Source organism: Phyllopteryx taeniolatus, chromosome 10 (genome assembly GCF_024500385.1).
Source record: "Phyllopteryx taeniolatus isolate TA_2022b chromosome 10, UOR_Ptae_1.2, whole genome shotgun sequence".
Taxonomy (NCBI): Eukaryota; Metazoa; Chordata; class Actinopteri; order Syngnathiformes; family Syngnathidae; genus Phyllopteryx; species Phyllopteryx taeniolatus.
The window spans coordinates 17528415-17544916 of record NC_084511.1 but is presented as its reverse complement, the minus strand read 5'-3'; the positions used below and the strand labels follow the sequence as shown (position 1 = coordinate 17544916).

General features: G+C 42.0%; 1 protein-coding gene across 2 annotated transcripts in view; it reads right to left on the bottom strand.

Annotated features, from left to right (window-relative positions):
- Nucleotides 1-16502, bottom strand: part of ppp2r2ba (protein phosphatase 2, regulatory subunit B, beta a) — a 49294-nt gene that overhangs the window by 19439 nt on the left and 13353 nt on the right. The window contains exon 1 of one of the 2 annotated variants that reach the window (XM_061787856.1): nt 6112-6864. The exons of the other annotated variant lie outside the window; for it this stretch is intronic. Within the exon in view, the coding sequence (XP_061643840.1) occupies nt 6112-6181 (70 nt within the window). The 5' untranslated portion in view covers nt 6182-6864. Of the gene's footprint in view, nt 1-6111; nt 6865-16502 lie in introns of those variants that run through there. 2 annotated transcript variants of the gene reach the window in all.

Below are 16502 nucleotides of genomic sequence, written 5' to 3'. Positions count from 1 at the left end.
TTTTTTTTTTTGCAACACCAATACCAAACAAGGATCCACCTACAACAAAGACTATGAGAAGAGCGTGACAAGAAAATAAGAAGGGAGTCTTTGCAATTATACGACCGTCAAATCTCCCATTTATTTGGAACAGTCTTGAAAAAAAACTTCAGCACAACATCTTAATGATCACATGGCCTCTACCAATCTATTTGAACTATTGATATTTTGACTATGGCTCTTAATCTACGGACTGCGACACCACATCAATACCTCGAAATGTATATCGGTATTACAGGCTCAGCACTTTCTTGGTTTTCTTATCTCTCAGATAGGACGCAACGTCTATTCCATGGTAAAGTGACTGCTGACTATTGTAATATCACTTGCAGAGTCCTGCAGGGATCAGTACTTGGCCCTGTTTTGCTCAGTGTTTATATCCTGCCACTTGGTGATATCGTACACAAATACAGTATAAGATTAGCTTTAACTGTTATGCCGACAACACCCAACTATACATGCCATTAAAATTATGTAACCCACGCGATTGCTGTAATCTGGAGTCAGGTCCTGAGGCAGAACCACTTTCCTGAAGGCATCACCTCTGGTGCTTCATCTCTTTAAATTGACTTTTATGCCATCTTAATTAACATTGTACAGCACCATACTACAGTATGTGATAAATGTTGACCAATCGACATCCATTGCAGCCTGGTCATCCTGAAAGGTGGATCTCCCACTTTGCAGTTCCATGTGCCTGTGAAGCCCTTTGAGACTCTATTTTGATTAAGGGCTATACAAATAAACTTGGCTTGGACTAGAAGAATATACACCAGAAGTTACATGAAAACATTCAAAGCAGGAAGGCCCTGTTTCAACACAAAGCCATTTTCCATATTAAACCAAACCAGCACCGGTTCTCTGAGTTTTGTTTGTCAACTGTTCAAGAACCTGGAAAACTGGTGTGTGTCAGGGACCAAAATGTTGCTGGGCCAGAAGCAGTTGGGACAAAGGTGAGGAAACTGAAGAGGACGGATATTCTATTGGATGATAATTGAGCCAAGTAGGGGTAGAGTAAGGGTCTCCTAAATGTAGCTTGCCACTTTGTTCTTGAGTAATTCACCAAAGAGTCACATGTGAAGTTTCTTGGTGTTTTAAGAAACATTAAATTCATTCTTCCTGCTTTTCACGACTAATTCACACACGTCACAGAAATAAATTACCATTAGTGTTTGAGTTGAGAATTACTACAAATGTTACCAGTCGTGAATAAAATATAAGTAGTACAAGTGTACGTAACCCTAGAAGTGTGCGTAAAGCGTGCGTATGACCATTCCCAAGCAAAGTATAGGATTTATCCAGTTGGACTAATGCGTGGGGATGTGCATAAATTTACACACAGCTCTTTCCATGCATACACTCAAAACCTTGTGGTAGAAGAATGAAACTACAAATTCAACACACCAAGACAGTCACCAAAGCCATCCGAGTTAACAGCAGGGGTTAAACTCTCCCACCACCCCATGTCATTTTTCCTATTGTAGGTAACACCTACATTAATTGTTCCATACAGTATTTTTTGGTTTGTTTCTGTAACCCATTTTCCATTTTCTGTACCGTTTATCCTTACTAGGATTGCGGGCGAGAAGCGGGACACATCCTGAACTGGTCGCCAGCCAATCACAGGGCAGATATAGACAAACAACCATTCGCACTCAGATTCACACCTACGGGCATGCATGTTATTGGGATGTGGCGGGAAACAGAAGTACCCGGAGAAAACCCACGCAGGCACGGGGAAAACATGCAACTCCACACAGGCGAGGCCGGATTTAAACCCGGATCCTCAGAACTGTGAGGCAAATGTGCTAACCAGTCCTCCACTGTTTCGACCATTTCTGTAACCCATAAAAGTAAATTATAGCTGGGTTACATTTCCACTTCTCTGACAAGTTCCTCAGTCATGTCGGTCCCGCGGAGACATTCTTTTTCTCTGCCCGCTTTTTTGGAGAGGGAAGTCAATCCGTGGATTTTTAAAGGGATTGCTGCAACCATATATGGTCAATTGAAGGCATTTTTCAATGCAAATGAGGCTCAGCAGTTCAGAATATGTCAGATCTTAAAATAACTCAACACACATACATTCATGTCTAAACCGCTGGCAACAAAAGTGAGTACACCCCTAAGTGAAAAAGTCCAAATTCTTTTCTACCTCTGATTAAATACTCTTGGGTGTTCCCATGTACTTAAGAAAATACTGCCTGTACGGTTAAGAAAGGCTTTATGATGGTTTTGTTTTGAAATACACCCAAATTGGCAGTCGACCAGCATACCGGAACCAATTGTGTTTGGCCTTTAAGGGTCCACTGTATCACACATGCAGTATATTAAGCATTAATTGATCACTTTTCTGTCAAGAATAAACAGTTGATCACAGCCTCGATTCAGAGCTGTATTACAATAAAGATCAATTAAAACTTTGAACAAACCCTGCTGCTAACCTACTAGTGTGGCAACCATGTGATTAAGGGGTTTATTAAGCTTTATGAGCTCCACACAAAGCCAAAGAGCATAAAGCAGCTCTTTTCATGAGAGGAGCATGACTCTTTGTAAAGATCTGATGTGAACAAGCTAATTAACCTGGTTTCTCCTCGATCAGCCCCATGAGAGCATGGCTGCGTCTTTTGTCCTTTTGCGAGTGTGTGTGTCTGCGTGCATGCGCGTATGTGTGGTGTATGTATGTTCGGCATCGCCCTACTCCACAGAAATAGGCGTCACTCCCCAATTTCTTTGACTTTCTTAACGCATGGCAAATGGCACACATCTAACAGCAGACACAGCACAGGACAGATATTAGAATGAAGTCGATGATCGATTCAGGCACCCATCAAACACCAAGAAGCCTTCCAACCTTTCTTGTTGATATTGAATCGAAATTAGACATGGAATGGAGGGAGGAGTGATGCATCAGGGTGTGCAGTGGGGGGTGTAACGGGGACACATTGAATTTTAATCCGCCAAGAAAACAAAAGCTCCCCCACGCTTTCTATCTGAAATCCTTTCATCCTGTTTTCAAGGCTGAAGGAATCAAAAATGAGATGTCTCTTGGAGAGTCGCAATTCATGTTTCTACATCAACATAATCACCAGAATATAAAATACTCTGTGTGCTGTCCCATACGAACACAGCGATCAGCTATCAAAATATACTATAATGCACCCGATTATTAAGTTCAGAGGTCAAACATTGCTCAGCCTCCTGGCTGTCAGCACACTGAAAGACTCACACATGGTGAAGCCGTCACAGCGTCTCAGCATAGCTGACCAGGAAACCGCAGCAGAGCTGAGAAAAAAAGATATATTTGTAATTGTGCAGCTTTAGAGCCACTGGTATACTTTCATAAATTCTCATTAAATTTTCATGGCGCTGCAGACCTAATATGAAGCTAATCAGGGCAAGAAAGCAGCTGCTGAATAAGGAGTGTGACTTGCCCCAACTTCACAGCTTGCCATTAAGCGCCCACCCCCATCACCCCCATACGCACACACATTTTATTCGACTGGCACTATGTGGTGAGGCGAGGTGTTATGAACATTTCGTGGTGAATAATGGATGGGACCTGGGGGTATAGTGGACTAAGTCTTTTCATGCCGGGGTCCTAAAGTGTAGCCCCGGGCCGTTTGCCTTGGCACAGGCAAGCTGAGCTGCTCTCACAAGCGGGAGCAATAAGAATTGTGAGCTCTCTGATATGAATTCTGCCTCAGTAGTCAGTCAGACGAAGGGTTCATATCACATAGTGCCTCATAGTCACATGTATAAACTGCTAAAAATGAGAGAAAGTGGGGGGCATGGGAGAGAAGGAGGAAAGGATTACGTGTACTACCAAGAGATCTTTAGGTCATTGTTCCGTAAAGGAACAAAAATCAATAGCAAGGCAGACATTAGGCTAGGTCCTGCCTCACAGCAAGGAAGCAATTTACATCTTTTTTTTACCCTCTTAGGTAGAGAGTATTAAATTGATCACTGGTCTGTGTTGTAAGAGAACAACATTAAGTCAGCGCGCACCTTAACAGCGAGACATGCAGTCACGAAACCCAGAACCATCTATCCAGTTGCCATTAGCGATGGATGTTTCATCTGCAGGTGGCTGCTGCTGAATTTGGCAAATGAGACCATAGTGTCATTTTCGTTCTTTGAAATAACGATGACGTTTTGACGGGAGGTGCCTAAAGTGACTGTGAATGTATAGTTACTGACATCTCGTCTCATCAGTGTAACTACCCACACACTCAGCCAGGCATGGGATTGGTGCAAGGCAAAGGTCAGCGCCATTGATATCATTAAAATGTGACATCATTACAGGCTCCTGCTGCTCTGAGCAAGCACTGCCTAGGGGAGGGTGGGGTGGTGGGGGGATCCATCAAAGTTCGCTACCACTCATCAGAGAACTGTCTATCTCTGTGAGTGTTCTGAATGGACTGGGCCTGATGGAACGTGTTTGTGTGTGTGTGAATCATGAGGCTGGGAGGTAGACCCAGACACCTGCTCTTATAATCTTTGGCTGTAGTCTGACTTCATATCACTTAGGGGGAGCAAGCAATAGACTCATGCACACCCATTCATGATATACGAGGTGTGACGATCATAAATTAAAGCAATAAAATGTAACAAAAGTAGGCCTGGCGTGTTTGAGAAGCACAGATGGTCCACAGGCTGGGCAGTCGTTTACAACTTGTGTCCCTCTCATCCACTTTGTCTTGAATAAAACAAGGAAAAGACTGGGACTCTTTTGTAGGAGTCAGGCAGAAACACTAACTGGAAGATGCTCCAGTTTTTCATCTCTGCGCAAACAAAGATATCCATCACATCCATCCCCCACTTCTTAGTGTCCTCCTCTGTGTGTAAGCAACCAGTCAGCCAGTACTCCACCACACTGACCTGAAAACACTGCATTTCAAGCTTTGCAACTCCGGGAGCATTAGGGTGCGGCCTCTGACCCATCCTGTAAACCTGCACACACCCAGCAAGAAGCGCACTGCTATTTGAATTCATAAAGATGCTAAATTTAGTTATGCTGCATTTAAACTGAAATAGTGGAAGGAGTTGAGGTTCTTTGAAATCAAATAAAAACATCATTAAAAACATTGGCGCTACAGTACCTAAGGTGAAGGAACTTTAAAAATAAACAAACTTTTAAAAGCACTCAAAAATGATGCATGACAATATAGCACATTTAGTTAATTGCTGCAAGTTAAAGTTATTATTGTTATTTTCTTACCCGTCCCACCTCAGCCATCAAAAACCACAAACCAATCTGCATAATTAGTGACTATGGAGCCAGAGCAGCCCTAACGAGACAAGTGATTTGATTAATGACAGCCTTTAGCTTAACTTAAATCAATGTTTTTATGTTGAGCAAGCAGCTTGGCGAGCTGATTGGTGGAACATGAGGGAACTATTAACCATCAAACAGCTAACAGGCAAATAATCAAGAGGCCGATGTGTGTGGTCAAGGAGTACAACAGACACGCATGCACGCACACGCGATATAGGAGCAGCCGCAATTATTGCTCTGAAGCAGCAATAACAGCTTTTGTTCAATGCTCAGTTATCAGTGTGTTTTTGTTTGTGTGTGCGTGCGAGAGACCTTTGACATTCATTGGTTCCATTTCCAGTGAGAGCAAAATGATACAATTGAGTCCCCATTCTTTTATATTAGCAGTGAAGCAAAGGAGAGGCGAAAGAGACACTAGTTGGGTCTAATTTAGACCTTAAACTATAATTCTTTGTTGGAAAATATTTGTCATTCTTTACTCAAGAGCTTTATGGCATTACATGTTCACAATGGAAGATTTAACCGCCTTTTTTGATGTATTTTTTTTTTTTAAATGTATTTATTTATTTTTAAAATTAGGCTAGGCCACAGAGATTAAAGCCTTGGTCATCCTAAAATGGCATGACTGGATTTGCACCTCATCATGTCCAATTCTCCACCAGGCTACTCCGTGACGATGCTCGAAATGGTACCTTGTGTCATTACATTATAGAGCCACTGCTCAAATGTTCTGATCCATTCATTTATCAGTCCTGTTGTACGAAAAGAACCACGCGGTGGGTTTAAAATGGAAATACCTTCGGTTGCATAGTTGTGGTCGCGAAGGAAGCTGCTGTTAATTTTCCGGGTGTCGCTCTCCTCCTCCATTGATGAATCGGCTGCTTCGGGATCCTGACAGCGGCAGACCTCTCTCCCATCCTGGCCCGGTTCCGTCAGCAGGCGGGCCGTGGAACCAGCGGGGCGCTTGTCATTGCGGTGGAACGACTGCGATCAAATAGTCGGACTCACTCAGGTGATCAAACGGTGCCGGGAGGCGCTTGCAAGTTTTGTTTTTTTCCAATTGCGTTGCTTTAAAATGTCGTCGTCTGTTTCACGTTAATCTCCAGTGAATGGCGTGTGACCCAAAGATAAAAAATAAAAATAATAAACAAATGAGGAAAAATGTCACGTGAAGCCAGGTGCAGCGGCGCACTCGTAAATCTCTCCTCCAGGATTTGAGTTCAGGTCGAGGATGGCTCTGCTGCCCCCTCCCAGTGCCAGCGGGGCGGGCCGGATTATGCGTCAACACAGCTTGCTCACTTCTGCATTGCCAAGTTCGCCACCTCTGTTGTGGTTCCGTTACTATTCCTCCAAATCGAACATGATCGTCTTCATCTCATTCACGGAGCTGACTCGCTACACACACGACACACGCTGCTGCCTCCGCTCTTGAGCAGAGAAGGGCCCCTCCCATGCAGGCTGGGAGACACACGGACTCACAAGCTGCAGACTCTCGCGCACACCCAAAGAAGAATCTAATAAAGTATGCTGATGAACACCAGTCACGATAGTTCGTGTTAAACTGACAGCAGCCTTATGGTCTGGTAGCGCGTTGCCTCTTTAAACCCTGTGAGACCATTTCTGCCACTCCTCTGCCGAGGCATCTCTAATGTCATTGCACACTTCTACGATTGACTAATAGCTAATGGCATTTCAAATGAACATTCATTAAGGGAAAATGTAAGGCAGCGGTCTGAAACTTGTTTTCTTTTTATTGTTGCCCTCGGGGGGAGGGGGGGCTGGTTCTAACATTGAAACGACAAAAATGAAAAATCGCAAAGGGTATAACAATAGGACAAAAATCACCATATATGGTCAACATCACTTAAAAATGCCTTTGGGGTCCTCTTCAGAATCACTCAGATGTAGGATAGTAATGAAACTCTGAGGTCTTGTAAGTGGTCAAACAATTTAGCACAATTTATGACAGTGAGAAGTCTTTTAAAATGTAATTTCTTCATTTTATACATTTTGCCCCCACACCCTTTTCTGCTCACTACAGTGTGTGCAATAATAATATAATAAATTGTTATTTGATATAACGGTCATTTTGACCATGCATTTTATATTTCCCATAATATTACACATTTTGCATGCATCCCTGAAATTGCTGTCCACCATGTCATTGTGGGGTGACTGTGTCTTTAAGAAACCCTTTGATGCTTTCACTGACATACCAATATTTCTTCAATCTTTCTTTAATGGGGGTTGAAACCGTGGATAGTTGCAAGATAAATATTTACACTTATGTTTCCTGATTTTCATTATATTTTGTACAGTATGTAGTTGGATCCTGTCAATCTTAATATGTCAACTCTGTCATAGTTAAATATCAACTGAGAGAAAATCTTTTCATAAATGTAAAGCAATTGTTAAACACCATAAGCTGCTTAATCATAAGTGAAGGTCCACCATGTGCTTGCTAAATGCTAACATTTGCTAAAAATGTCCACCCTGTCAGCAAGCCTACTTATTTGCTGTTTGCGTGGACATTGACTGCTTGCAGTTCCATCCATCCATTTTCTGAGCCGCTTATCCTCACTTGGGTCGCGGGCATGCTGGAGCCTATCCCAGCTATCATCGGGCAGGAGGCGGGGTACACCCTAAACTGGTTGCCAGCCAATCGCAGGGCACATACAAACAAACAACATTCGCACTCACATTCACACCTACGGGCAATTTAGAGTCCCCAATTAATGCATGTTTTTGGGATGTGGGAGGAAACCGGAGTGCCCGGAGAAAACCCACGCAGGTACGGGGAGAACATGCAAACTCCACACAGGCGGGACCGGGGATTGAACCCCACTCCTCAGAACTGTGAGGCTGACGCTCTAACCAGTCGACCACCGTGCCGCCCTGCTTGCAGTTAATTTATATAAAAAATAAGTGTGGGAGCTTGACCAATATGCATATCTACTTAATACAAAGAATATGAATTTTACAGAAAATGTGAATGCACATGTACTGCATTTATTTCCATTTGGTCCCTCAAATATTAGTAGCAGTGCATTGCTCTGTTGTTACCTTTTTTTTTGTTGTTGTTTTTTTTTGTTTTACTCATGAACTGTGTTCATAAAGAAAGACAGCAGCAGACAGCAAAGACAACCGAGGCTTTCAGAGGAGTGTATGCCAGATATTGCGGGATAGGCAGTGTATTCAAATAAATCAAAGCACAAAGGCTTACAAAAACAGACACGGAGAAGAAGTGTTTGTTAAGAAAGGAGGATGCAGAAGAAAAGAAAAAAACAAGGAGCCCAGACGCTGATTAATTAGATTAGTAGACCTGCCGTCTGCGCCTCCTTCTAGAAAGATCTCATTGACAGTTTAATAACACTGCAATATGCGTACTCCTGGACCTACGGTAATCTTTGATGGTCCTTTGTGTATGTGAGAAAAGCATAAGTCCCTGCTCTTATCTACTCACTTAAACCTAAATCTCTCCGCTTCCACAAAGGGACTGGGTATCACCCCTTGTGCAAGCCCCCAATGCACAGCAGCAGCAGCAGCAGCGGCAATAAAGGGATTGGTGAGCCCCCTCTCTTAAATGCATTAGCTCTTTAATCCACAGGACCATTTGCACATCAGATCCTCAGCACCACTTCTAATGGGGATCTGGCTGTGAGGAAGGCAGACTGTCAATGCAAAAAGCACCTTCCTACATTATGCTATTTTACACACCATCACCCTTCACCTCCATTGGAATACATTACTGGGCATTATCCATGGAGGGAATAATGAAAGCTGTTGGAGAATTGTGTGGTTGTGTGCTTCCCTCTCTACATCCGTTGCTCCCCTAATGAAATTTGCAGAAAAACGCTTCCATCCTTGACCTCCTAGATCTGACTGAGTGGTCCGCAGTGTTTCCCGTCTCTATCAATATTTAAACAGGATCATTCTAGAAGGACAATAGGGATACTCTGCCACTGAGAAGTCAGCTAAGCTGCACACCTGAATGGAATTGAAATCAATGAAACAATGGATTTAATAGAAAGGAGTCACACGCTTGGAAGGTTAATTTTTGCCAGAGGAGAGCGAGAGGTTTGGTGTATGTGTGAAAGACAAATAAGGACCAGATAAGGATGTATAAGGTACAGAATTGTGTGTATAAGGAGGAAACAAAGCCTGCGATCAATGCCGCCTTGCTCTGCACTTATGCATATATACTGTATTTCAATCACATCTCCCCTTATCCATTCATCATGCAACAAACTGCAGCTGTTTTTACACTGATTGTCACACAACTTAATGTAACATCAAACTGCAAAAAAATGCTATCGCAAATAGACTTTCTGTTTTCTGTGTACGTTTTTTACTCTGAATTTGGAAGTATTAAAAAAAATTGAAATGTATTGAAATGTTTTAATTTGAACCCAATGCTCTCAGTCTACCGTATAATTCTTTCCCCTCATGGGATTACTAAAGAATCTAATTTATCGATGAAAATATGGCCCACCAGGGGTTTGTGACCTGTGACCTCTTGCACTATTTGTGATTTGCTTGCACTGATTTATGCTGTAATTTTGAGTCAATGCATGAAGAAATGCCGTATATCTTATTGTTCAAAAACATTCAAACTGCTGTATACTCTGAAGGTTGATGCCATGAATATTATATATTTACATAATTAATTGGAACACAGTACTGGATCTCCTCTCATATACTGAACTGGACACAGTTAGCGTGCCTGCCTCAGGTTTTGGGTTCAAATCTCTATTCAGGTCCTCGTGTGAAGTTTGCATGTTCTCCCCCTGCTTGCGTGGGTTTTCTCTGCATAATCTGGCTTCCACATTCCAAAAACATATATGTTAGGTTAACCAAAGACTGATTTGATCTGTGTATGAATGGATGGAAGTGACTGGTGAGTGTACTCGCTCAGGCTTGTATTACATCTTGGCTTTTATGTTGTAAAATTTAGAGAATATCTAAGTATACAGTATGTTGTTATGGTTGTAGGCCCATGGTTCTTAAATTGATTTGTTGCATTAACTGGATGAAATCTTTAGTGAATGTTGGCTGTCAGTGTTGATATGTCCACGCCTACATACGATACGCACATATGTTACTTGGTATGCAGACAGCGGCCTTTCACCGGCATCCCCGAGTCAAGCAATTACCACACATCAAGAAAAGCAATTGGGCATGACTAAAATATCATTGCCCTGTGATTGTCCCTATACGTTTGGATCGGTAGAATCTAATTTAGCCCACTTTGTCGAGGAGAATTGAGGACACGCTTTCCAATTGTCGAGTGCTCCCCCTGAGCATTTCCTGCAAGCGTGAAGCACGGCGGCCCGGCCGTATATTTGTGCTGTCACAGGTCTTTACCCAGCAGACATGCAGTGCAATGAGTAAATAAGTGAGGGACCAATGAACCATGAGATGCAGAACTTGAGGTCCTTCATGAGAAAATGATTATTGAGCTTAGGTCATGTAAATTGGCCAATTTACGAGGCACAGCGTTATTGTTCTGAGCCACTTGTCTTTCGTCCATTGGCCACTTTCTGAATTGGCTCCAGAGAAGTATGAGGGGTGGGTGGAATGGAGGGTGACATACTGTATCTCCTCTGTGTTATCAAACAAATGAGGATGATTATGATTTAGTAGCATGAGATTCTACCAGCAAACATGCATTGCCTCCCATTAACTATGCAACCCACCCTGGCATTTAAAGGAGCTCAACACATGGGGGTAATAGGATTGCCCTGCCAGTCCATCTGTCAGGGGACTGAGCAGCAGCAAAGCCCAGCGAGCAAGCACCCTGGCCCGGATCCACCTGCTCATCCTGTTCTAACTTTGCACTTTGGTCGGGAGATATTTACTCAGCAATAAAACCTAACCTTTGTGTACATAGTCAGCCAAGTGTGTAAATCATATTAAAGGTGTAAGTTTTTAAAAAATGCAGTTTGTTAGCATCTAAATGAGATGAAGTGCTGCTACACTGTTCTGTTAAAAGGGTGCAGATGGAGATGCATGGCAGTAGCTGGTGAATGAATAGAGTGTGAGGCAAGGTGGAGGAGATAAGGTGGAGAAGGGAAGAGGCGAAAGATATAAAGGGATGGGGTGTATAGTTTGTGTGTGGGCTTTAAATCAAGCCTACAGGCTGTGCCTAAACCTGCAAGCTTTACTCTTGCTGCCATTCCAATTACATCAGCATGTGACTAATGCTGTATTGCTCAGAGTCCTCAGACCAGCAGGATTGGATTTCTTTTTCCCCTGGCTCTCCTTTCCCCTCCCCCAAAATCCCCATTCTCAACTCCCTTGACAGTGAATTAATTGAAAAGAATGCATGTACAATCATTAGCTCAGGATGGAAGATTCTAGGACAGAATTCATCAAATGAACGGATTGTACAAGTGTTTTGGGCTTCAAGCCCCCCCACCCCCACCCCACCCCCCCATGACCAACAAAATATGAGCGGTAAGATGTAAATTGACAAACAATTTGGCCTAAAGGTGAAAAAGCATGTACACAACTGTGGATTTGGGGGAATATAGACTGAAATTGCTGAGTGGAAATGGTGCCACTTAAGCGGGAAGAAAAATAATTTAATTGCACCTCTCCAGTTGCTAGGAAACTGCAATTCAACTGGCATTGCAATACAGTACAACAGCTGTCAACATAATTGGACAATTAACATCATAAAATGTCTTTATGTTGGTCATATTCATTTCAATAAAGGCCCAAACATGTCCCAACATGTTTTATATCGGTCGGGTTAATGGACTGAATATGAAGTACATGTTCTCAGAGGAATCAGGTTTCATTAGTCAAATAATCAGTGATGCGTTCAGGGTAAAGGCAGAGACAATAGTCGGAACCATTTGTGTGTCTTGAAATACATGGACAAACTGTGCACGTTGTTAAGCCTGCTATATTTATCTCTGTAGACGGATGAAAGACAGCCAAGTGGAAAGTAGGTTAAGCAGGTTAGAGAGTGAATACAAAGCCACCTGCCCGTACAGTACGTACAGTAAATGAACATGCACATGCTCACATTCAGGACCGTGGACAGTTCTCACTGCAGCAATAGTAAAAGATTCCTTTTTTTTAAACATCATAGGGTTAAAAAAAAAAAGTGCTGTGTATGAAGATTCTCTTATTTCCATTCTACATTCAAGTAAAAGTAGTTTTCCCTCAGAAGAAACTAGGAAAGACATTGCCTAACCCCAGAAGACAGGAATGCAAATATCTGCTTCTGTAATTCTCACTTTATATTTTGCTTGAAGAACAAAACAATACAGCTAATATCATTTTTTTAACTAAGATAATGAAGAATTGTCTTGTATGTATTCCACATGAGGTAGTGCTGTTAAAAGTGTGTCTATGGCACCTGCTGCCAGCACCTCCCCTTTTGGTGGCGACATGCTGCCAGAGAGGTTTTCCCTGCAGCCATTTAGTCATGTTCCAACCAGCCCCATGTGACTACAGAGCATGTTCTCTATGCACCTCAGCCCAAGAGTCTCACACACACCAAAAAACACAACGCGGTGTTACAACAGTCCACAAAGCACTCTGTCAACAAAAAGGCAAACACTTGCGAGGTTGTCTCATTTAGAGGCTGTAATCTCCAGGAAAATCCCATTTGGCAGAGCAGCTGCAGCGTGGATCACAGATAGACTGTAGTTAGGGTGCCCACAGGGTGGCAAGCTGTCAAGCCACAATTTTCTCTTTATTAGGGACACACTCACACATGCTCAAACACACACACACAAATTTGAACTCAAGGTGGATCAGTACCACCAGAGATAAATGACACTTGTTTTAATAGAAACATGTCATGGGCTCACAGAGACAGATTCTCATTGCGAAAGGATTTTATTTTTATTGCCTCTGTTATTGATCTGGCATGAGGGATCACGGTTGCAAAGTCACCTCAGGGACTGATTATTTGAAAAATAGCAGAATGTGAGCAGAATTGCTTGCAGCAGTGGCTTGTCCGTCTGTATGTTTGTCATCATGGCTGTCTGTCAATTATATTTTCTCATCTACAATCTAATGCACAGTCAAGCCCTAAATTAATCATATTTCTCTAATAAATTTATTATTATTATTATTAATATTATTTTTATTAATAGGTATGTTTGAGGGCAGCACTGTGGAATAGTGGTTTTCGCATCAGCCTAAGAATTCTTACGTTTGGGGTTCAAATCTTGGCCCTGCTCTTCCTGTGTGGAGTTTGCATGCTCTACCCGTGCTTGGATGGGTATTCTCCCATCTTCCAAAAACATACTTCCTCGGTTAACTGAAGACTCTAAATTGCCCATTATGTTATTGTAAGGGTGTTGTTTATTTATATGTGTCCTGCTATTGGCAGGGCGACCAGTTCAAACTATAGTAAGGAAAAGTGGTATAGAAATGGATGAATAGAGGCATAAAAACATGCAAACTCCAGACATGATGGCCGGACCTGAGAGTCAAACCAAGAACCTCAAAACTGTGAGGCATGCTGCCCCTCCCACCACACCATTTCAATGCCGCAAATTGATAATGCTGCTTTCTAGGGCAATATCTCAACCTTAATAACAGTAAAGACAATTTGCATTTTATTTTTATTTGTTTGTATTTTAACAAGAAATATGAAGTCGATGCATATGATTTACTTTCTCGGGCCACATACCATTATGTGGCGGGCCAGATTTGGCCCCCAGACCTTGAGTTTGACACCAGTGCTCTAAAAGGTTCAAAGGTGTGAATGTGAGTGTAAATTGTTTGTTGATATTTGCCCTGCGACTGACTGGCAACCAATCCGGAGTGAACCCTTCCTCTCACCCAGTCAGATGGGAAACAGACTTCAGCTTATCCACCAGCCTAATGAGGACAAGTGGTAGAGAAAATGGATTGATGGCTAAAATGCTCCAGATCACATAGATCACATGTCAAACTCAATGCCCAGGGGCAAGCTCTTGCCCACCACATTCTGTAATTGTTTGTGGCCCACTGAAGCAAATTAGGTGTGTCTACTTCATGTTTCTTGCTAGATGCCAGCAAATATGCACAAAATATCACAGATATTACAAGCATTAATTGACCAATAGTATTTATACTATATTTATACAATATGGGCCATATTCTCCCATTGATGCCTAAGTCTTCATTTTTACGCGCCCGGCTTGCCCGGTGTCAAGGTGCGCCGATCCTCCCGTATCTGACTTCTGACACACCCTTGTATGTACGGGGCAAATATGTGTGCAACCGCTCGTGAGACGTCACTCATCGAAGTCTCAGGGAGGCTGTAATAACTGGCAAGTGGCGTTTCATTGAGACGTGATTACCACAGAAATCCATTTGGAAAATATGTTGAGCCTTTAAACGTGAAATGAACCCCTGTCGCGGATTTTACAGAAGTTAGGCGTCACCAGTGAGACGTGAGTGCTGCTCAGCTAACAAGCTACTTTGGAGGAGCATGTGTTTTTGTATTCTCTATCAAATAAATACTGTACAAAAAAAGCAATATAATCAGACTTATATGCATATGAGTGAACTGTTTGGAAGGCCATCAATGGGAAAGCAAGGGAGCCAGCTGATCAGTGTCTTCCAGCAACCATAGTAGCGCCACACACGCTAAACGAATTTCACGACCGATGATGACATGTTGTATATAAAATAAAAACAAATGAAATTTCAAAACACAACACACCATTGTGCCATGAATTTGACTGCAGTTGTTGTGAGCGCCGCTTTCAGACAAATTCCAAGCCGCCCTACACCGGTTGACCCCAAGATGCCCCTTGCAATCCTTGCATGTTGAGAAACGTTCTGAAACTGTTGGACTATTGGCTCACGCAGTTGTTCACAAAGTTGTGAATATCGCCCCACCCTTGCTTGTGAACAACTGAGCCTTTCCGGTATGCCCCTTTTATACCCAATCATGACATTTACATTTTTCCAATTAACCTGTTCACTCGTGGACTGTCCCAAACAGGTGATTTTTGACCACTCCTCAACTTTCCTAGTCTTTTGTTGCCCCTGTTCATGTTGCAGACAGGCATCAAATTCAAAATGACAGAATATTCGCAAAAAAACAAAAACAAAAAACAATAATGTTCATCAGTTTAAATATCGTGTCTTTGTAGTGTATTCAATTGAATATAGATTGAAAAGGATTTACAAATCATTGAATTCTGTTTTTATTTACGTTTTGCACAATCTCCCAACATCATTGGAATTGGGGCTTGTAAATGCAAGTAAAGAGCGCCGAATGAGTACCCTGCGGCAGACTATAGTGTTGTTTATTATGCCGCTTACATAAAGGCAAATTTGGAGGTACACTCTTACAAAAAGATACAGAAACAAAAGGGGACTCCACAAAACAGTAAATTACATTTCAATTATTGGCGTTTGTATGGGGAATTTGCGCCCCCTTTAGGAGTCGGCTTGTGGATGAAAATTGCTCTTACTCGCCCTGTCACTGTGACTCGAGCAGATAACCTTTTCAAAGCTCAAGCTATTTTAAAAACTTCCAACCATGCCCCACGAACGTTTAACTGGCCTCAGCATAATGAGCATCAACCACACAGTTGGGGAGCACGTACCATACAAGGACATTTAGACGATTTGACATCAAGGAAGGCCAGAAAGCAACACTTTTGAGATCATTTTACAAGGTAATCCTTAACATAAAAGAAAGCAAGCGCGCTGCGAAACAAAGCAAAAACTATGGCAGTGTTTTTTTTATTTTTTTATTTTTGCATTGCAAGATGTGGGTTATTGTTTTAACTGTTTAATTCTTTAATGTTTGCTTCTGTTTTGTTTCTTTCATTTTATTTAATTATTCTCTGTTATTGCTGTATTCATATTTGTTTATGATGTAATATATTTTAAAGAAAGTATAAGGCTTACTACAGTGTGCATTCATGTGTGTGAGTGTGTGTGTGTTTGTGTGTGTCTGTGTGTTGATGATGCTGGAGGGGGGCGTCAAGGGGTCTCATTAACAAAATGTAAAAAACAATGACAATGATGGATATTTTTTCATTAATATCTCTAACACAACTTCTTCCAGACCTTTTACTTCTCTCGTCATATGCAGCCTGAAAAAAAAAAAAAATCACATTAGACAAACTATTTGGCTAGGGTATTAATTATTGGGGGCGGTGGACGTATATGATTGTAATATTGTACCGGAAAATTATAGTCATATCTTTTAGCATCA